Source organism: Clinocottus analis, unplaced genomic scaffold, assembly GCF_023055335.1.
Source record: "Clinocottus analis isolate CAN_PGR_092001 unplaced genomic scaffold, fCliAna1.0.p SCAF_12, whole genome shotgun sequence".
In the NCBI taxonomy this organism is placed as follows: Eukaryota; Metazoa; Chordata; class Actinopteri; order Perciformes; family Cottidae; genus Clinocottus; species Clinocottus analis.
This window is the reverse complement of record NW_027175843.1, coordinates 5,962,329-5,985,239: the sequence shown is the minus strand read 5'-3', so window position 1 is coordinate 5,985,239 and position 22,911 is coordinate 5,962,329. Positions and strand designations below refer to the sequence as shown.

General features: G+C 42.2%; 2 protein-coding genes across 2 annotated transcripts in view; both read right to left on the bottom strand.

The window, feature by feature from the left end:
* LOC137783180 (uncharacterized) overlaps positions 1-21,503 on the bottom strand; it is a gene marked incomplete at its 3' end in the record, with an annotated part of 29,298 nt that extends 7,795 nt beyond the window's left edge. Inside the window, exons 1-21 of the mRNA XM_068572977.1 lie at positions 21,386-21,503; positions 20,531-21,124; positions 18,879-19,478; positions 18,033-18,626; positions 17,202-17,801; positions 16,348-16,941; positions 15,519-16,118; positions 14,665-15,258; positions 13,834-14,433; positions 12,980-13,573; positions 12,148-12,747; positions 11,743-11,887; positions 11,294-11,487; positions 10,462-11,061; positions 10,057-10,201; positions 9,608-9,801; positions 8,777-9,376; positions 7,923-8,516; positions 7,102-7,701; positions 6,247-6,840; positions 5,416-6,015 (exon numbers count right to left, since the gene is read on the bottom strand). Of these exons, the coding sequence (XP_068429078.1) occupies positions 5,416-6,015; positions 6,247-6,840; positions 7,102-7,701; positions 7,923-8,516; positions 8,777-9,376; positions 9,608-9,801; positions 10,057-10,201; positions 10,462-11,061; positions 11,294-11,487; positions 11,743-11,887; positions 12,148-12,747; positions 12,980-13,573; positions 13,834-14,433; positions 14,665-15,258; positions 15,519-16,118; positions 16,348-16,941; positions 17,202-17,801; positions 18,033-18,626; positions 18,879-19,478; positions 20,531-21,124; positions 21,386-21,503 (10,354 nt within the window). The remainder of the gene's footprint in view (positions 1-5,415; positions 6,016-6,246; positions 6,841-7,101; positions 7,702-7,922; positions 8,517-8,776; positions 9,377-9,607; positions 9,802-10,056; positions 10,202-10,461; positions 11,062-11,293; positions 11,488-11,742; positions 11,888-12,147; positions 12,748-12,979; positions 13,574-13,833; positions 14,434-14,664; positions 15,259-15,518; positions 16,119-16,347; positions 16,942-17,201; positions 17,802-18,032; positions 18,627-18,878; positions 19,479-20,530; positions 21,125-21,385) is intronic.
* LOC137783211 (collagen alpha-3(VI) chain-like) overlaps positions 1-22,911 on the bottom strand; it is a 124,534-nt gene that overhangs the window by 86,686 nt on the left and 14,937 nt on the right. The gene's annotated exons all lie outside the window — the stretch shown is intronic.

Below are 22,911 nucleotides of genomic sequence, written 5' to 3'. Positions count from 1 at the left end.
TGCATCTCTGCTGTATTGCACTACAGAAACGCGATCATTGCTTTCTCCCACATTGAGTTTCTCAACCACTTTCACAACAAAATCACGCATAGCAGGGAAGCCATTCCTTGTGCTATCAGAACCATCCAGAAGGAAAACAATATCCTTTTGGGGAGTGTCAACTAAGAAACACAGAAAGACAAAAAATATAAACCATTGTGAAAGGCACAATCGTGTACTACTAATAAAGTTAAAGTATTTTCTGAAAAACACAAACATTGCCTTCTCTCTTTTTTTACAGTAAGAAAGCACACCACAACCTCTTTTAACAAAACATATTTGAGCTAAACTAATTGCTCCCAATAGAAGGTGGAACTATTCAGGGAGCATTTCAGGCTAGACAGAGGCTGGTTTGTCAACATACCAAGTACAGTAGGTGGTTCAGGGCTGATTTCAATAACCACAGTCTTTAAGGAAGACTGAAGTTGCTGTTGGATATGTTGAAGGTCAGTGAAATCAGACACAGAGAGAACAGAATTGGCATCATGGGATATGGTCTGCAGCTCTCTGCTATCAGACCTTTTGGATCCAATTGCAAAGGTCAAAACCCCCAGTTGTTTAAGAGCAGAAGCTGCAGCATCAACACTGTCATAAGACTGTCCACCACATAGCATTATAAGGACCTGAGGAACTCCTTCGAGGCGTCGGCTTCCAGCAGAAACTGAGAAGACATTATCCCTTAAATACTGGAGTGCTAAACCAGTGTTGAGGGGTCTTCCACCTTTGTGCCTTAAACCCCTGATATTGTCAAGGATCTCAACTTTAGTACCATATGTGTTTAAATAGAACTGGACAGCTGGATCTCTACTGTATTGAACCACTGAGACACGGTCTTTGTTGTCATCCACACTGAGTCTCTCAACTATTCTTTCGACAAAGTCTTGCATAGCTGGGAATCCAGTTCTAGTACCATCAGAGCCATCCAACAAGAACACAACATCTCTTCCAGTTGGCTGTGTCTCTATTGGAGTAGATATAATTTGAGACATATTTAGATTTGTGTGTCAAATGTTTTCGTGCAAAATTGTTATGTTAAAAGCTAACCTCATAATGTTAAAATGCAATGTTTTATTACTGGCACAACTGTTTTGTGACATTGCTACTAGACCTAAACTTGGAGAAATTCAATTGATTACAGTTCAATTTGCGTCCTACCATGATTATGAAATGTAAAAATCTGTCACTTTCTTACCAGTTACTGTTGGTGACATTGGCTTGAAGCTCACTTGCCTTGTGCTTATGAGAAGGGAAAGCTTTGTTTGGACACTGGGCAGGTCAGTGAACTCAGACACGGATAGAGTGTAATTAGGGTCATATGATATTTTCTGAAGCTCTCCACTGTCAGAGCTCCGTGTTCCAATTCCAATGACAACAATGCCCTGCTGTCTGAGAACAGAGGCTGGAGTATCTACATTGTCAAATGACCTTCCACCATTTAGCAGGATCAATATCTGTGGTACACCTTGCTGGCGCCTACTTCCAGCAGGTTTCGTGAAGACGTTGTCCCTGACAAATTGGAGGGCGGCCCCAGTGTTGAGGGGTCTGCCTCCTCTGTGTCTCAACCCTCTGACCAAATCAACAATATCCTCTTTTAATCTATATGTATTCAGATACCAATGGACCTCTGCATCACTGCTGTATTGGACGACAGACACACGGTCTTTGTTCTCTCCCACATTGAGTTCCTCAACTACTTTCTGAACAAAATCCCGTATAGCGAGGAAGTAATTATTAGTGTTATCAGAACCATCCAGAAGAAATACAACATCCTTTTTGGCAGTGTCAACTGAAAAAGACAGGAAGACAATACATAAAACACTATCGAAAAAAGTATGCTTCAAAACTAATCTAAAAATAATGGATTAGTTTTTTTCAAACACTGTCTACTTTTTAAAAAGTATGGACACAAACAACCACCCTTATTCAATTTAAAAAATGTAGGATAACAAGATTTTTACTTTATTTATTTCCCTCAGTGGAGGTGAAACAAGTAAGGTAGCCTTTCAGAACATCAAGAGGCTTGTTTACATACCAAGTACAGTTGGTGATTCTGGAGGTTTCTCAATAACCAGAGCCTCCAAGTAGGACTGAATTTGCTGTTGGATACGTTGAAGCTCAGTGAAATAGGACACAGAGAGAACCAAATTGGCATTGTGGGAAATCATTTGCAGTTCTTTTCTGTCAGACCTTTTGTTTCCAATTGCAAAGGTCAAGACACCGAGCTGTTTGAGAGCAGAAGCTGGTGCATCAACACTGTCAGAAGACCGTCCACCACTTAGCAATATCAGGACCTGTGGAACTCCTTCCAGGCGCCTGCTACCAGCAGAGACTGTGAAAACATTATCGTTCACATACTGGAGAGCTGCTCCAATGTTGAGGGGTCTTCCGCCTTTGTGCCTCAAACCTCTGACAATGTCAAGGATCTCGACTTTTGTCGCGTATGTGTTCAAATAGAACTGGACAACTGGATCTCTGCTGTACTGAACCACTGACACACGGTCTTTGTCGTCATCAACACTGAGTCTCTCTACTACTCTTTGGACAAAGTCTTGCATAGCTGAGAATCCAGTTCTAGTACCATCAGAGCCATCCAACAAGAACACAACATCTCTTCCTTTTGACTGTCTCTCAACTAGAATAGATCAAATTTCAGACATTTAGGTTTGTGTCTTAAAAGTGTCTCTTGCAAAAGTCACATGTTAAAAGGTAGCTTGAAGATTCAACACTTTCTTCTTTCATTGCTGGGATAAATGGTTTGTCACATTGCGACTAGCTGACTGAAGCTTAAAGTCATTTGCTTGATTATAGTTCAATTTATATTGGACCATGATTTTGAAGGGAAAAAATCAATGACTTTCTTACCAGTTACTGTTGGTGTCATGAGTGTGACTCTCACCATCCCTGTGCTCATTAGAGAGGACAGCTTTTCCTGGATACTGGGGAGGTCAGTGAAGTCAGACACTGATAGAGTGTAATTAGGGTCATATGATATTTTCTGCAGCTCTCCACTGTCAGAGCTCCTTGTTCCAATTCCAATGACAATGATGCCCTTCTGTCTGAGAACAGAGGCTGGAGTATCTACATTGTCAACAGACCTTCCACCATTAAGCAGGATCAATATCTGTGGTACACCTTGCTGGCGCCTACTCCCAGCAGGGTTTGTAAATACAGTGTCACAGACAAATTGAAGAGCGGCACCAGTGTTGAGGGGCCTGCCTCCTCTGTGTCTCAACCCTCTGACCAAATCAACAATATCCTCTTGTATGCTATATGTATTAAGATACAAATGGACCTCTGCGTCACTGCTGTATTGGACGATAGACACACGATCTTTGTTCTCTCCCACATTGAGTTTCTCAACTACTTTCTGGACAAAATCCAGTATAGCGGGAAAGTAATTATTAGTGTTATCAGAACCATCCAGAAGAAATACAATATCCTTTTTGGAAGTGTCAACTGAAAAAAGACAGAAAGACAATACATAAAACACCATTGTAAAAAGTATGCTTCAAAACTAATCTGAATATATGTTTTTATGCATTGTCTACTTTCTAAAAAGTATGGACACATAACCACCTTTATTCAATTAAAGAATTGTAGGATAACAAGATTTTCACTTAATTTATTTTCCTCAGTGGAGGTAAAACAAATAAGGTAGCCTTTCAGAACAGCAAAAGGCTTGTTTACATACCAAGTACAGTTGGTGATTCTGGGGGATTCTCAATAACCAGAGCCTCCAAGTAGGACTGAATTTGTTGTTGGATACGTTGAAGTTCAGTGAAATAGGACACAAAGAGAACCAAATTGGCATTGTGGGATATCATTTGCAGTTCTTTTCTGTCAGACCTCTTGTTTCCAATTGCAACGGTCAATATCCCCAGCTGTTTGAGAGCAGTGGCTGATGCAAAAACACCGTCAGAAGACCGTCCACCACTTAGCAATATCAGGACCTGAGGAACTCCTTCCAGGCGCCTGCTTCCAGCAGAGACTGTGAAGACATTATCCTTCACGTACTGGAGAGCTGCTCCAGTGTTGAGGGGTCTTCCGCCTTTGTGCCTCAAACCTCTGACAATGTCAAGGATCTCGACTTTTGTCGCGTATGTGTTCAAATAGAACTGGACAACTGGATCTCTGCTGTACTGAACCACTGACACACGGTCTTTGTCGTCATCAACACTGAGTCTCTCTACTACTCTTTGGACAAAGTCTTGCATAGCTGAGAATCCAGTTCTAGTACCATCAGAGCCATCCAACAAGAACACAACATCTCTTCCTTTTGACTGTCTCTCAACTAGAATAGATCAAATTTCAGACATTTAGGTTTGTGTCTCAAAAATGTCTCTTGCAAAAGTCACATGTTAAAAGGTAGCTTCAAGATTCAACACTTTCTTCTTTCATTGCTGGGATAAATGGTTTGTCACATTGCGACTAGCTGACTGAAGCTTAAAGTCATTTGCTTGATTACAGTTCAATTTATATTGGACCATGATTTTGAAGGGAAAAAAATCAATGACTTTCTTACCAGTTACTGTTGGTGTCATGAGTGTGACTCTCACCATCCCTGTGCTCATTAGAGAGGACAGCTTTTCCTGGATACTGGGGAGGTCAGTGAAGTCAGACACTGATAGAGTGTAATTAGGGTCATATGATATTTTCTGCAGCTCTCCACTGTCAGAGCTCCTTGTTCCAATTCCAATGACAATGATGCCCTTCTGTCTGAGAACAGAGGCTGGAGTATCTACATTGTCAACAGACCTTCCACCATTAAGCAGGATCAATATCTGTGGTACACCTTGCTGGCGCCTACTCCCAGCAGGGTTTGTAAATACAGTGTCACAGACAAATTGAAGGGCGGCACCAGTGTTAAGGGGTCTGCCTCCTCTGTGTCTCAACCCTCTGACCAAAGCAACAATATCCCTGGTTTGAGTGTATGTATTTAGGTAGAAATGGACTTCTGTATCTCTGCTGTACTGGACGACAGACACACGGTCTTTGTTCTCTCCCACATTGAGCTTCTCAACCACTTTCTCAATAAAATCACGCATCGCAGGGAAGCCATTCCTTGTGCTATCTGAACCATCCAGAAGGAATACAACATCCTTTTTGGCAGTGTAAACTGAGAAATGACAGAAAGACAAAACATGAAATACTTTTGCAAAAAGTACGTCGTATACTAATCATAATGTAATAGATTATTTCTAAATTGCACCGAGTATAACCTTTTCCAATTGTAAGCAGTATGGAAGCCTAACACCATCTCATTTCAAATATGAAATAGAGGTTATTAGGTATTTCATTTAATACATTTACTTGAGTGAAGGAAAAACAAGCCAGGTAGAATTTAAACCCAACCAGAGGCAGTGCTTGTTAACATACCAAGTACAGTTGGTGATTCTGGGGTGATGTCAATAACCACAGCCTCCAAGGAGGACTGAAGTTTCTGTTGGATACGTTGAAGGTCGGTGAAATCAGACACAGAGAGAGCAGATTTGGCATTGTGAGATATCTTCTGCAGTTCTTTACTATCAGACCTCTTGGTACCAATTGCAAAGGTCAAGACACCCAACTGTTTGAGAGCAGAAGCTGGTGCATCAACACTGTCAGAAGACCGTCCACCACTTAGCAATATCAGGACCTGTGGAACTCCTTCCAGGCGCCTGCTTCCAGCAGAGACTGTGAAGACATTATCCTTCACGTACTGGAGAGCTGCTCCAGTGTTGAGGGGTCTTCCGCCTTTGTGCCTCAAACCTCTGACAATGTCAAGGATCTCGACTTTTGTCGCGTATGTGTTCAAATAGAACTGGACAACTGGATCTCTGCTGTACTGAACCACTGACACACGGTCTTTGTCGTCATCAACACTGAGTCTCTCTACTACTCTTTGGACAAAGTCTTGCATAGCTGAGAATCCAGTTCTAGTACCATCAGAGCCATCCAACAAGAACACAACATCTCTTCCTTTTGACTGTCTCTCAACTAGAATAGATCAAATTTCAGACATTTAGGTTTGTGTCTCAAAAATGTCTCTTGCAAAAGTCACATGTTAAAAGGTAGCTTCAAGATTCAACACTTTCTTCTTTCATTGCTGGGATAAATGGTTTGTCACATTGCGACTAGCTGACTGAAGCTTAAAGTCATTTGCTTGATTACAGTTCAATTTATATTGGACCATGATTTTGAAGGGAAAAAAATCAATGACTTTCTTACCAGTTACTGTTGGTGTCATGAGTGTGACTCTCACCATCCCTGTGCTCATTAGAGAGGACAGCTTTTCCTGGATACTGGGGAGGTCAGTGAAGTCAGACACTGATAGAGTGTAATTAGGGTCATATGATATTTTCTGCAGCTCTCCACTGTCAGAGCTCCTTGTTCCAATTCCAATGACAATGACGCCCTTCTGTCTAAGAACAGAGGCTGGAGCATCTACATTGTCAACAGACCTTCCACCATTAAGCAGGATCAATATCTGTGGTACACCTTGCTGGCGCCTACTCCCAGCAGAGTTTGTAAATACAGTGTCACTGACAAATTGGAGAGTGGCCCCAGTGTTGAGGGGTCTGCCTCCTCTGTGTCTCAGCCCTCTGACCAAATCAACAATATCCCTGGTTTGGGTGTATGTATTTAGGTAGAAATGGACTTCTGCATCTCTGCTGTACTGGACGACAGACACACGGTCTTTGTTCTCTCCCACATTGAGTTTCTCAACCACTTTCTCAATAAAATCACGCATTGCAGGGAAGCCATTCCTTGTGCTATCAGAACCATCCAGAAGAAATACAACATCCTTTTTGGCAGTGTAAACTGAGAAATGACAGAAAGACAAAACATGAAATACTTTTGCAAAAAGTACGTCGTATACTTATCATAATGTGATGAATTATTTCCAAACTGCACCTAGCATAACTTTTTCCAATTCTAAGAAGTATGGAAGCCTAACACCATCTCATTTTTAAAAGAAAAATAAGGCTTAGTAGGTATTTCATTTATTACATTTCCTTGAGTGAAGGAAAAACAAGCCAGGTAGAATTTAAACCCAACCAGAGGCAGTGCTTGTTAACATACCAAGTACAGTTGGTGATTCTGGGGTGATGTCAATAACCACAGCCTCCAAGGAGGACTGAAGTTTCTGTTGGATACGTTGAAGGTCGGTGAAATCAGACACAGAGAGAGCAGATTTGGCATTGTGAGATATCTTCTGCAGTTCTTTACTATCAGACCTCTTGGTACCAATTGCAAAGGTCAAGACACCCAACTGTTTGAGAGCAGAAGCTGGTGCATCAACACTGTCAGAAGACCGTCCACCACTTAGCAATATCAGGACCTGTGGAACTCCTTCCAGGCGCCTGCTTCCAGCAGAGACTGTGAAGACATTATCCTTCACGTACTGGAGAGCTGCTCCAGTGTTGAGGGGTCTTCCGCCTTTGTGCCTCAAACCTCTGACAATGTCAAGGATCTCGACTTTTGTCGCGTATGTGTTCAAATAGAACTGGACAACTGGATCTCTGCTGTACTGAACCACTGACACACGGTCTTTGTCGTCATCAACACTGAGTCTCTCTACTACTCTTTGGACAAAGTCTTGCATAGCTGAGAATCCAGTTCTAGTACCATCAGAGCCATCCAACAAGAACACAACATCTCTTCCTTTTGACTGTCTCTCAACTAGAATAGATCAAATTTCAGACATATTTAGGTTTGTGTCTTAAGAATGCCTCTTGCAAAAGTCAGATGTTAAAAGGTAGTTTCAAGATTCAACACTTTCTTCTTTCATTGCTGGGATAAATGGTTTGTCACATTGCGACCAGGTGACTGACGCTTAAAGTCATTGGCTTGATTACAGTTCAATTTGTATTTGTAAAGGAAAAAATCAATCACTTTCTTACCAGTTACTGTTGGTGTCATGGGTGTGACCCTCACCAGCCCTGTGCTCATGATAGAGGACAGCTTTTCCTGGATACTGGGGAGGTCAGTGAAGTCAGACACTGATAGAGTGTAATTAGGGTCATATGATATTTTCTGCAGCTCTCCACTGTCAGAGCTCCTTGTTCCAATTCCAATGACAATGATGCCCTTCTGTCTGAGAACAGAGGCTGGAGTATCTACATTGTCAACAGACCTTCCACCATTAAGCAGGATCAATATCTGTGGTACACCTTGCTGGCGCCTACTCCCAGCAGGGTTTGTAAATACAGTGTCACAGACAAATTGAAGGGCGGCACCAGTGTTAAGGGGTCTGCCTCCTCTGTGTCTCAACCCTCTGACCAAAGCAACAATATCCCTGGTTTGGGTGTATGTATTTAGGTAGAAATGGACTTCTGCATCTCTGCTGTACTGGACGACAGACACACGGTCTTTGTTCTCTCCCACATTGAGCTTCTCAACCACTTTCTCAATAAAATCACGCATCGCAGGGAAGCCATTCCTTGTGCTATCTGAACCATCCAGAAGGAATACAACATCCTTTTTGGCAGTGTAAACTGAGAAATGACAGAAAGACAAAACATGAAATACTTTTGCAAAAAGTACGTCGTATACTAATCATAATGTAATAGATTATTTCTAAATTGCACCGAGTATAACCTTTTCCAATTCTAAGCAGTATGGAAGCCTAACACCATCTCATTTCAAATATGAAATAGAGGTTATTAGGTATTTCATTTAATACATTTACTTGAGTGAAGGAAAAACAAGCCAGGTAGAATTTAAACCCAACCAGAGGCAGTGCTTGTTAACATACCAAGTACAGTTGGTGATTCTGGGGTGATGTCAATAACCACAGCCTCCAAGGAGGACTGAAGTTTCTGTTGGATACGTTGAAGGTCGGTGAAATCAGACACAGAGAGAGCAGATTTGGCATTGTGAGATATCTTCTGCAGTTCTTTACTATCAGACCTCTTGGTACCAATTGCAAAGGTCAAGACACCCAACTGTTTGAGAGCAGAAGCTGGTGCATCAACACTGTCAGAAGACCGTCCACCACTTAGCAATATCAGGACCTGTGGAACTCCTTCCAGGCGCCTGCTTCCAGCAGAGACTGTGAAGACGTTATCCTTCACGTACTGGAGAGCTGCTCCAGTGTTGAGGGGTCTTCCGCCTTTGTGCCTCAAACCTCTGACAATGTCAAGGATCTCGACTTTTGTCGCGTATGTGTTCAAATAGAACTGGACAACTGGATCTCTGCTGTACTGAACCACTGACACACGGTCTTTGTCGTCATCAACACTGAGTCTCTCTACTACTCTTTGGACAAAGTCTTGCATAGCTGAGAATCCAGTTCTAGTACCATCAGAGCCATCCAACAAGAACACAACATCTCTTCCTTTTGACTGTCTCTCAACTAGAATAGATCAAATTTCAGACATTTAGGTTTGTGTCTCAAAAATGTCTCTTGCAAAAGTCACATGTTAAAAGGTAGCTTCAAGATTCAACACTTTCTTCTTTCATTGCTGGGATAAATGGTTTGTCACATTGCGACTAGCTGACTGAAGCTTAAAGTCATTTGCTTGATTACAGTTCAATTTATATTGGACCATGATTTTGAAGGGAAAAAAATCAATGACTTTCTTACCAGTTACTGTTGGTGTCATGAGTGTGACTCTCACCATCCCTGTGCTCATTAGAGAGGACAGCTTTTCCTGGATACTGGGGAGGTCAGTGAAGTCAGACACTGATAGAGTGTAATTAGGGTCATATGATATTTTCTGCAGCTCTCCACTGTCAGAGCTCCTTGTTCCAATTCCAATGACAATGATGCCCTTCTGTCTGAGAACAGAGGCTGGAGTATCTACATTGTCAACAGACCTTCCACCATTAAGCAGGATCAATATCTGTGGTACACCTTGCTGGCGCCTACTCCCAGCAGGGTTTGTAAATACAGTGTCACAGACAAATTGAAGGGCGGCACCAGTGTTAAGGGGTCTGCCTCCTCTGTGTCTCAACCCTCTGACCAAAGCAACAATATCCCTGGTTTGGGTGTATGTATTTAGGTAGAAATGGACTTCTGCATCTCTGCTGTACTGGACGACAGACACACGGTCTTTGTTCTCTCCCACATTGAGCTTCTCAACCACTTTCTCAATAAAATCACGCATCGCAGGGAAGCCATTCCTTGTGCTATCTGAACCATCCAGAAGGAATACAACATCCTTTTTGGCAGTGTAAACTGAGAAATGACAGAAAGACAAAACATGAAATACTTTTGCAAAAAGTACGTCGTATACTAATCATAATGTAATAGATTATTTCTAAATTGCACCGAGTATAACCTTTTCCAATTCTAAGCAGTATGGAAGCCTAACACCATCTCATTTCAAATATGAAATAGAGGTTATTAGGTATTTCATTTAATACATTTACTTGAGTGAAGGAAAAACAAGCCAGGTAGAATTTAAACCCAACCAGAGGCAGTGCTTGTTAACATACCAAGTACAGTTGGTGATTCTGGGGTGATGTCAATAACCACAGCCTCCAAGGAGGACTGAAGTTTCTGTTGGATACGTTGAAGGTCGGTGAAATCAGACACAGAGAGAGCAGATTTGGCATTGTGAGATATCTTCTGCAGTTCTTTACTATCAGACCTCTTGGTACCAATTGCAAAGGTCAAGACACCCAACTGTTTGAGAGCAGAAGCTGGTGCATCAACACTGTCAGAAGACCGTCCACCACTTAGCAATATCAGGACCTGTGGAACTCCTTCCAGGCGCCTGCTTCCAGCAGAGACTGTGAAGACATTATCCTTCACGTACTGGAGAGCTGCTCCAGTGTTGAGGGGTCTTCCGCCTTTGTGCCTCAAACCTCTGACAATGTCAAGGATCTCGACTTTTGTCGCGTATGTGTTCAAATAGAACTGGACAACTGGATCTCTGCTGTACTGAACCACTGACACACGGTCTTTGTCGTCATCAACACTGAGTCTCTCTACTACTCTTTGGACAAAGTCTTGCATAGCTGAGAATCCAGTTCTAGTACCATCAGAGCCATCCAACAAGAACACAACATCTCTTCCTTTTGACTGTCTCTCAACTAGAATAGATCAAATTTCAGACATTTAGGTTTGTGTCTCAAAAATGTCTCTTGCAAAAGTCACATGTTAAAAGGTAGCTTCAAGATTCAACACTTTCTTCTTTCATTGCTGGGATAAATGGTTTGTCACATTGCGACTAGCTGACTGAAGCTTAAAGTCATTTGCTTGATTACAGTTCAATTTATATTGGACCATGATTTTGAAGGGAAAAAAAATCAATGACTTTCTTACCAGTTACTGTTGGTGTCATGAGTGTGACTCTCACCATCCCTGTGCTCATTAGAGAGGACAGCTTTTCCTGGATACTGGGGAGGTCAGTGAAGTCAGACACTGATAGAGTGTAATTAGGGTCATATGATATTTTCTGCAGCTCTCCACTGTCAGAGCTCCTTGTTCCAATTCCAATGACAATGATGCCCTTCTGTCTGAGAACAGAGGCTGGAGTATCTACATTGTCAACAGACCTTCCACCATTAAGCAGGATCAATATCTGTGGTACACCTTGCTGGCGCCTACTCCCAACAGGGTTTGTAAATACAGTGTCACAGACAAATTGAAGGGCGGCACCAGTGTTAAGGGGTCTGCCTCCTCTGTGTCTCAACCCTCTGACCAAAGCAACAATATCCCTGGTTTGGGTGTATGTATTTAGGTAGAAATGGACTTCTGCATCTCTGCTGTACTGGACGACAGACACACGGTCTTTGTTCTCTCCCACATTGAGCTTCTCAACCACTTTCTCAATAAAATCACGCATCGCAGGGAAGCCATTCCTTGTGCTATCTGAACCATCCAGAAGGAATACAACATCCTTTTTGGCAGTGTAAACTGAGAAATGACAGAAAGACAAAACATGAAATACTTTTGCAAAAAGTACGTCGTATACTAATCATAATGTAATAGATTATTTCTAAATTGCACCGAGTATAACCTTTTCCAATTCTAAGCAGTATGGAAGCCTAACACCATCTCATTTCAAATATGAAATAGAGGTTATTAGGTATTTCATTTAATACATTTACTTGAGTGAAGGAAAAACAAGCCAGGTAGAATTTAAACCCAACCAGAGGCAGTGCTTGTTAACATACCAAGTACAGTTGGTGATTCTGGGGTGATGTCAATAACCACAGCCTCCAAGGAGGACTGAAGTTTCTGTTGGATACGTTGAAGGTCGGTGAAGTCAGACACAGAGAGAGCAGATTTGGCACTGTGAGATATCTTCTGCAGTTCTTTACTATCAGACCTCTTGGTACCAATTGCAAAGGTCAAGACACCCAACTGTTTGAGAGCAGAAGCTGGTGCATCAACACTGTCAGAAGACCGTCCACCACTTAGCAATATCAGGACCTGTGGAACTCCTTCCAGGCGCCTGCTTCCAGCAGAGACTGTGAAGACATTATCCTTCACGTACTGGAGAGCTGCTCCAGTGTTGAGGGGTCTTCCGCCTTTGTGCCTCAAACCTCTGACAATGTCAAGGATCTCGACTTTTGTCGCGTATGTGTTCAAATAGAACTGGACAACTGGATCTCTGCTGTACTGAACCACTGACACACGGTCTTTGTCGTCATCAACACTGAGTCTCTCTACTACTCTTTGGACAAAGTCTTGCATAGCTGAGAATCCAGTTCTAGTACCATCAGAGCCATCCAACAAGAACACAACATCTCTTCCTTTTGACTGTCTCTCAACTAGAATAGATCAAATTTCAGACATTTAGGTTTGTGTCTCAAAAATGTCTCTTGCAAAAGTCACATGTTAAAAGGTAGCTTCAAGATTCAACACTTTCTTCTTTCATTGCTGGGATAAATGGTTTGTCACATTGCGACTAGCTGACTGAAGCTTAAAGTCATTTGCTTGATTACAGTTCAATTTATATTGGACCATGATTTTGAAGGGAAAAAAAATCAATGACTTTCTTACCAGTTACTGTTGGTGTCATGAGTGTGACTCTCACCATCCCTGTGCTCATTAGAGAGGACAGCTTTTCCTGGATACTGGGGAGGTCAGTGAAGTCAGACACTGATAGAGTGTAATTAGGGTCATATGATATTTTCTGCAGCTCTCCACTGTCAGAGCTCCTTGTTCCAATTCCAATGACAATGATGCCCTTCTGTCTGAGAACAGAGGCTGGAGTATCTACATTGTCAACAGACCTTCCACCATTAAGCAGGATCAATATCTGTGGTACACCTTGCTGGCGCCTACTCCCAACAGGGTTTGTAAATACAGTGTCACAGACAAATTGAAGGGCGGCACCAGTGTTAAGGGGTCTGCCTCCTCTGTGTCTCAACCCTCTGACCAAAGCAACAATATCCCTGGTTTGGGTGTATGTATTTAGGTAGAAATGGACTTCTGCATCTCTGCTGTACTGGACGACAGACACACGGTCTTTGTTCTCTCCCACATTGAGCTTCTCAACCACTTTCTCAATAAAATCACGCATCGCAGGGAAGCCATTCCTTGTGCTATCTGAACCATCCAGAAGGAATACAACATCCTTTTTGGCAGTGTAAACTGAGAAATGACAGAAAGACAAAACATGAAATACTTTTGCAAAAAGTACGTCGTAAACTAATCATAATGTAATAGATTATTTCTAAATTGCACCGAGTATAACCTTTTCCAATTCTAAGCAGTATGGAAGCCTAACACCATCTCATTTCAAATATGAAATAGAGGTTATTAGGTATTTCATTTAATACATTTACTTGAGTGAAGGAAAAACAAGCCAGGTAGAATTTAAACCCAACCAGAGGCAGTGCTTGTTAACATACCAAGTACAGTTGGTGATTCTGGGGTGATGTCAATAACCACAGCCTCCAAGGAGGACTGAAGTTTCTGTTGGATACGTTGAAGGTCGGTGAAGTCAGACACAGAGAGAGCAGATTTGGCACTGTGAGATATCTTCTGCAGTTCTTTACTATCAGACCTCTTGGTACCAATTGCAAAGGTCAAGACACCCAACTGTTTGAGAGCAGAAGCTGGTGCATCAACACTGTCAGAAGACCGTCCACCAGTTAGCAATATCAGGACCTGTGGAACTCCTTCCAGGCGCCTGCTTCCAGCAGAGACTGTGAAGACATTATCCTTCACGTACTGGAGAGCTGCTCCAGTGTTGAGGGGTCTTCCGCCTTTGTGCCTCAAACCTCTGACAATGTCAAGGATCTCGACTTTTGTCGCGTATGTGTTCAAATAGAACTGGACAACTGGATCTCTGCTGTACTGAACCACTGACACACGGTCTTTGTCGTCATCAACACTGAGTCTCTCTACTACTCTTTGGACAAAGTCTTGCATAGCTGAGAATCCAGTTCTAGTACCATCAGAGCCATCCAACAAGAACACAACATCTCTTCCTTTTGACTGTCTCTCAACTAGAATAGATCAAATTTCAGACATTTAGGTTTGTGTCTCAAAAATGTCTCTTGCAAAAGTCACATGTTAAAAGGTAGCTTCAAGATTCAACACTTTCTTCTTTCATTGCTGGGATAAATGGTTTGTCACATTGCGACTAGCTGACTGAAGCTTAAAGTCATTTGCTTGATTACAGTTCAATTTATATTGGACCATGATTTTGAAGGGAAAAAAATCAATGACTTTCTTACCAGTTACTGTTGGTGTCATGAGTGTGACTCTCACCATCCCTGTGCTCATTAGAGAGGACAGCTTTTCCTGGATACTGGGGAGGTCAGTGAAGTCAGACACTGATAGAGTGTAATTAGGGTCATATGATATTTTCTGCAGCTCTCCACTGTCAGAGCTCCTTGTTCCAATTCCAATGACAATGATGCCCTTCTGTCTGAGAACAGAGGCTGGAGTATCTACATTGTCAACAGACCTTCCACCATTAAGCAGGATCAATATCTGTGGTACACCTTGCTGGCGCCTACTCCCAGCAGGGTTTGTAAATACAGTGTCACAGACAAATTGAAGGGCGGCACCAGTGTTAAGGGGTCTGCCTCCTCTGTGTCTCAACCCTCTGACCAAAGCAACAATATCCCTGGTTTGGGTGTATGTATTTAGGTAGAAATGGACTTCTGCATCTCTGCTGTACTGGACGACAGACACACGGTCTTTGTTCTCTCCCACATTGAGCTTCTCAACCACTTTCTCAATAAAATCACGCATCGCAGGGAAGCCATTCCTTGTGCTATCTGAACCATCCAGAAGGAATACAACATCCTTTTTGGCAGTGTAAACTGAGAAATGACAGAAAGACAAAACATGAAATACTTTTGCAAAAAGTACGTCGTATACTAATCATAATGTAATAGATTATTTCTAAATTGCACCGAGTATAACCTTTTCCAATTCTAAGCAGTATGGAAGCCTAACACCATCTCATTTCAAATATGAAATCGAGGTTATTAGGTATTTCATTTAATACATTTACTTGAGTGAAGGAAAAACAAGCCAGGTAGAATTTAAACCCAACCAGAGGCAGTGCTTGTTAACATACCAAGTACAGTTGGTGATTCTGGGGTGATGTCAATAACCACAGCCTCCAAGGAGGACTGAAGTTTCTGTTGGATACGTTGAAGGTCGGTGAAATCAGACACAGAGAGAGCAGATTTGGCATTGTGAGATATCTTCTGCAGTTCTTTACTATTAGACCTCTTGGTACCAATTGCAAAGGTCAAGACACCCAACTGTTTGAGAGCAGAAGCTGGTGCATCAACACTGTCAGAAGACCGTCCACCACTTAGCAATATCAGGACCTGTGGAACTCCTTCCAGGCGCCTGCTTCCAGCAGAGACTGTGAAGACATTATCCTTCACGTACTGGAGAGCTGCTCCAGTGTTGAGGGGTCTTCCGCCTTTGTGCCTCAAACCTCTGACAATGTCAAGGATCTCAACTTTTGTCGCGTATGTGTTCAAATAGAACTGGACAACTGGATCTCTGCTGTACTGAACCACTGACACACGGTCTTTGTCGTCATCAACACTGAGTCTCTCTACTACTCTTTGGACAAAGTCTTGCATAGCTGAGAATCCAGTTCTAGTACCATCAGAGCCATCCAACAAGAACACAACATCTCTTCCTTTTGACTGTCTCTCAACTAGAATAGATCAAATTTCAGACATTTAGGTTTGTGTCTCAAAAATGTCTCTTGCAAAAGTCACATGTTAAAAGGTAGCTTCAAGATTCAACACTTTCTTCTTTCATTGCTGGGATAAATGGTTTGTCACATTGCGACTAGCTGACTGAAGCTTAAAGTCATTTGCTTGATTACAGTTCAATTTATATTAGACCATGATTTTTAAAGGAAAAATCAATCACTTTCTTACCAGTTACTGTTGGTGTCATGGGTATGACTCTCTCCATGCCTGTGTTCATTAGAGAGGACAGCTTTTCCTGGACACTGGGGAGGTCAGTGAAGTCAGACACTGATAGAGTGTAATTAGGGTCATATGATATTTTCTGCAGCTCTCCACTGTCAGAGCTCCTTGTTCCAATTCCAATGACAATGATGCCCTTCTGTCTGAGAACAGAGGCTGGAGTATCTACATTGTCAACAGACCTTCCACCATTAAGCAGGATCAATATCTGTGGTACACCTTGCTGGCGCCTACTCCCAGCAGGGTTTGTAAATACAGTGTCACAGACAAATTGAAGAGCGGCACCAGTGCTAAGGGGTCTGCCTCCTCTGTGTCTCAACCCTCTGACCAAATCAACAATATCCCTGGTTTGGGTGTATGTATTCAGATAGAAATGGACTTCTGCATCTCTGCTGTACTGGACGACAGACACACGGTCTTTGTTCTCTCCCACATTGAGCTTCTCAACCACTTTCTCAATAAAATCACGCATTGCAGGGAAGCCATTCTTTGTGCTATCCGAACCATCCAGAAGGAACACAACATCCTTTTTGGCAGTGTAAACTGAGAAACGACAGAAAGACAAAACATGAAATACTTTTGCAAAAAGTACGTCGTATACTAATCATAATGTAATAGATTATTTCTAAATTGCACCGAGTATAACCTTTTCCAATTCTAAGCAGTATGGAAGCCTAACACCATCTCATTTCAAATATGAAATAGAGGTTATTAGGTATTTCATTTAATACATTTACTTGAGTGAAGGAAAAACAAGCCAGGTAGAATTTAAACCCAACCAGAGGCAGTGCTTGTTAACATACCATGTACAGTTGGTGATTCTGGGGTGATGTCAATAACCACAGCCTCCAAGGAGGACTGAAGTTTCTGTTGGATACGTTGAAGGTCGGTGAAGTCAGACACAGAGAGAGCAGATTTGGCACTGTGAGATATCTTCTGCAGTTCTTTACTATCAGACCTCTTGGTACCAATTGCAAAGGTCAAGACACCCAACTGTTTGAGAGCAGCAGCTGGTGCATCAACACTGTCAGAAGACCGTCCACCACTTAGCAATATCAGGACCTGTGGAACTCCTTCCAGGCGCCTGCTTCCAGCAGAGGCTGTGAAGACATTATCTTTTACGTACTGAAGAGCTGCTCCAGTGTTGAGGGGTCTTCCGCCTTTGTGCCTCAAACTACTTACAATGTCAAGGATCTCGACTTTTGTCGCGTATGTGTTCAAATAGAACTGGACGGCTGGATCTTTACTGTACTGAACTACCGAGACACGGTCTTTGTTGTCATCCACACTGAGTCTCTCCAATAGTCTTTGCAAAAAGTCTCGTATTGCTGGGAATCCAATTCTTGTACCATCAGACCCATCGACCAAGAACACAACATCTCTTCCTTTTGGCTGTCTCTCAACTAGAATAGATCAAATTTGAGACATATTTAGGTTTGTGCCTCAAAAATTTCTCGTGCAAAAGTCAGATTTTGAAAGGTAGCTTTAAGATTTCACAGTTTCGTCTTTCTTTGCTGGGATAAAAGGTTTGTCACATTGCGATTAGCTGACTGACGCTTAAAGTCATTGGCTTGATTACAGTTCAATTTGTATTGGACCATGATTTTGAAAGAAAGAATCAATCACTTTCTTACCAGTTACTGTTGGTGTCATGGGTGTGACCCTCACCAGCCCTGTGCTCATGATAGAGGACAGCTTTTCCTGGATACTGGGTAGGTCAGTGAAGTCAGACACTGATAGAGTGTAATTAGGGTCATATGATATTTTCTGCAGCTCTCCACTGTCAGAGCTCCTTGTTCCAATTCCAATGACAATGATGCCCTTCTGTCTGAGAACAGAAGCCGGAGTATCTACATTGTCAACAGACCTTCCACCATTTAGCAGGATCAATATCTGTGGTACACCTTGCTCGAGCCTACTCCCAGCAGGGTTTGTAAATACAGTGTCACTGACAAATTGGAGAGCAGCACCAGTGTTGAGGGGTCTGCCTCCTCTGTGTCTCAACCCTCTGACCAAATCAACAATATCCTTTGTTTTGATGTATGTATTAAGGTAGAAATGGACTTCTACGTCTTTGCTGTACTGCACGACAGACACATGGTCTTTGTTGACTCCCACATTGAGTTTCTCAACCACTATCTCAATAAAATCACGCATTGCAGGGAAGCCATTCCTTGTGCTATCAGAACCATCCAGAAGGAATACAACATCCTTTTTGGCAGTGCAAACTGAGAAATGACAGTAAGACAAAACATGAAATACTTTTGCGAAAAGTAACATTTTATAGTGATCATAACGTGATGGATTATTTCTAAACAGCACATCAAATAACCTTTTCCAATGCTAAGAAGTATGGAAGCTTTTTACCATCTCATTTAAAAAATAGAGCTTATCAGGTCACTTAATACATTTCCTTGAGTGAAGGTAAAACAACCCAGGCAGCCTTTAAGACTAAGCAGAGGCACTGCTTGTTAACATACCAAGTACAGTTGGTGATTCTGGGGTGATGTCAATAACCACAGCCTCCAAGGAGGACTGAAGTTTCTGTTGGATACGTTGAAGGTCGGTGAAATCAGACACAGAGAGAGCAGATTTGGCATCGTGAGATATCTTCTGCAGTTCTTTACTATTAGACCTCTTGGTACCAATTGCAAAGGTCAAGACACCCAACTGTTTCAGAGCAGAAGCTGGTGCATCAACACTGTCAGAAGACCGTCCACCACTTAGCAATATCAGGACCTGAGGAATTCCTTCCAGGCGCCTGCTTCCAGCAGATACTGTGAAGACATTATCCTTTACGTACTGGAGAGCTGCTCCAGTGTTGAGGGGTCTTCCGCCTTTGTGCCTCAAACCTCTGACAATGTCAAGGATCTCGACTTTTGTCGCATATGTGTTCAAATAGAACTGGACGGCTGGATCTTTACTGTACTGAACCACTGAGACGCGGTCTTTGTAGTCATCCACACTGAGTATCTCCAATACTCTTTGCAAAAAGTCTCGTATTGCTGGGAATCCAGTTCTCGTACCATCAGACCCATCCACCAAGAACACAACATCTCTTCCTTTTGGCTGTCTATCAACTAGAGTAGATAAAATTAAAGACATATTTAGGTTTGTGTCTCAAAACTTTCTTGTGCAAAGGTCCGATGTTGAAAGGTAGCTTCAAAATTTATAAAAAAAATTCTTTTATTAATGGGATAAATAGTTTGTCAAATTGCGACTGGTTGATTTAAGCTTAAGGTTTAATGATTTTGAAAGGTAAAAATCATACACTTTCTTACCAGTTACTGTTGGTGTCATGGGTGTGACCCTCACCATCCCTGTGCTCATTAGAGAGGACAGCTTTTCCTGGATACTGGGGAGGTCAGTGAAGTCAGACACTGATAGAGTGTAATTAGGGTCATATGATATTTTCTGCAGCTCCCCACTGTCAGAGCTCCTTGTTCCAATTCCAATGACAATGACGCCCTTCTGTCTGAGAACAGAGGCTGGAGTATAGACATTGTCAACAGACCTTCCACCATTTAGCAGGATCAATATCTGTGGTACACCTTGCTGGCGCCTACTCCCAGCAGGGTTTGTAAATACAGTGTCACTGACAAATTGCAGGGCGGCCCCAGTGTTGAGGGTTCTGCCTCCTCTGTGTCTCAACCCTCTGACCAAATCAAAAATATCCCTGGTTTTGGTGTATCTATTTAGGTAGAAATGGACTTCTGCATCTCTGCTGTACTGGACGACAGACACACGATCTTTGTTTTCTCCCACATTGAGTTTCTCAACCACTTTCTCAATAAAATCACGCATTGCAGGGAAGCCATTCCTTGTGCTATCAGAACCATCCAGAAGAAATACAACATCCTTTTTGGCAGTGTAAACTGAGAAATGACAGAAAGACAAAACATGAAATACTTTTGCAAAACGTAACGTTGAATAGTGATCACAACTTGATGGATTATTTCTAAACACCACATAGCATAACCTTTTCCAATGCTGAGAACTATGGAAGCCTTTTGCCATCTCATTTTAAAAAAATAGAACTTATCAGGCACTTCACTTAATACATTTCCTTGAGTAAATGCAAAACAAGCCAGGTCGCCTTTAAGACCAACAGAGGAAGTGCTAGTTAACATACCGAGTACAGTTGGTGATTCTGTGGTGATGTTAATCACCACAGCCTCCAAGGAGGACTGAAGTTTCTGTTGGATACGTTGAAGATCAGTGAAATCGGACACAGACAGAGCAGATTTGGCATCGTGAGATATCTTCTGCAGTTCTTTACTATCAGACCTCTTGGTACCAATCGCAAAGGTCAAAACACCCATCTGTTTGAGAACAGAAGCTGGTGCATTAACATTGTCAGAAGACCGTCCACCACTTAACAATATTAGGACCTGAGGAACTCCTTCCAGGCGCCTGCTTCCAGCAGAGACCGTAAAGACATTATCCTTCACGTACTGTAGAGCTGCTCCAGTGTTAAGGGGTCTGCCTCCTCTGTGTCTCAACCCTCTAACTAAATCAACAATATCCTTTGTTTTCATGTATGTATTTAGGTAAAAATGGACTTCTGCGTCTTTGCTGTACTGGACGATAGACACACGGTCTTTGTTCTCTCCCACATTGAGTTTCTGAACCACTTTCTCAATAAAATCACGCACAGCAGGGAAGCCATTCCTCGTGCTATCAGAACCATCCAGAAGGAATACAACATCCTTTTTGGCAGTGTAAGCTGAGAAATGACAAAAAGACAAAACATAAAATACTTTTGCAAAAAGTATCGTAGTATACTAATCATAACGTGATGGACTATTTCCAAACAGAACCTAGCATGGCCTTTTCCAATGCTAAGAAGTATGTAAGCCTACTACCATCTCATTTCAAATACGAAATAGAGCTTATCGGGTATTTCACTTCATACATTTCCTTGAGTGAAGGCAAAACAAGACTGGTCGCCATTAAGGCCAGCCAAAGGCCGTGCTTGTCAACATACCAAGTACAGTTGGTGATTCTAGGGTGATGTCAATAACCACAGCCTCCAAGGAGGACTGAAGTTTCTGTTGGATACGTTGAAGGTCGGTAAAATCAGACACAGAGAGCAGAATTGGCATCTTGAGATATCTTCTGCAGTTCTTTACTATCAGACCTCTTGGTACCAATTGCAAAGGTCAAGACACCTAGCTGTTTGAGAGCAGAAGCTGGCGCATCAACACTGTCAGAAGACCGCCCACCACTTAGTACAATCAGAATTTGAAGAATTCCTTCCAGGCGCCTGCTTCCAGCAGAGACTGTGAAGACATTATCGTCCACGTACTGGAGAGCTGCTACAGTGTTTAGTGGCCTTCCGCCTTTGTGCCTCAAACCTCTAACAATGTGTAGGATCTTGACTTTTGTCATGTATGTGTCAAATAGAATTGGACAGCTGGATCTCTTCTGTACCGAACCATTGAGACACGGTCCTTCTTGTCATTCACACTAAGTGTCTCTAATACTCTTTGCAAAAAGGCTCCTATTGCTTGGAATTCAGTTGTAGTAACGACAGATCTATCCAACAAGAACACAACATCTCTTCCTTTTGGCTGTTTCTTAACTAGAGTAAATAAAATTTGAGAGATATTTAGATTTGTGTCTCAAATATTTCTAATGCAAAAGTCAGATGTTGAAAGGTAGCTTCAAGATTTAATAATTTCCTTTTTCATTGTTGGAATAAATGGTTTGTCACATTGTGACTAGCTGACCAAAGCTTATCGTCATTTACTTGGTTACAGTTCAATAAGCATTTGACCATGGTTTTGAAATGTAAAAATCAGTCACTTTCTTACCAGTTACTGTTGGTGTCATGGGTGTGACCCTTACTAGCTCTGTGCTCATGAGAGAGGACAGCTTTTCCTGAATACTGGGGAGGTCAGTGAACTCAGACACTGATAGAGTGTAATTACGGTAATATGATATTTTCTGCAGCTCTCCACGGTCGGATCTCCTTGTTCCAATTCCAATGACAATGATGCCCTGCTGTCTGAGAACGGAGGCTGGAGTATCTACATTGTCAACAGACCTTCCACCATTTAGCAGGATCAATATCTGTGTTACACCTTCCTGGCACCTACACCCAGCAGGGTTTGTAAAGACAGTGTCACTGACAAATTGGAGGGCAGCCCCAGTGTTGGGGGGGTTGCCCCCTCTGTGTCTCAACCCTCTGACCAAATCAACACTATCCTTTGTTTTCGTGTATGTATTTAGGTAGAAATGGACTTCTGCATCTCTGCTGTACTGGACGACAGACACACGGTCTTTGTTCTCTCCCACATTGAGTTTCTCAATTGCTTTCACAATAAAATCACGCATAGCAGGGAAGCTATTCCTTGTGCTATCAGTACCATCCAGAAGGAAAACAATATCCTTTTGGGCAGTGTAAACTGAGAATTGACAGGAAGACAAAAAATCAAACACTTTTGCAAAAAGTGCCTTGTATACAAATCATAAAGTAATTGATCATTTTTAGGGCTGGGCATTGTTTAA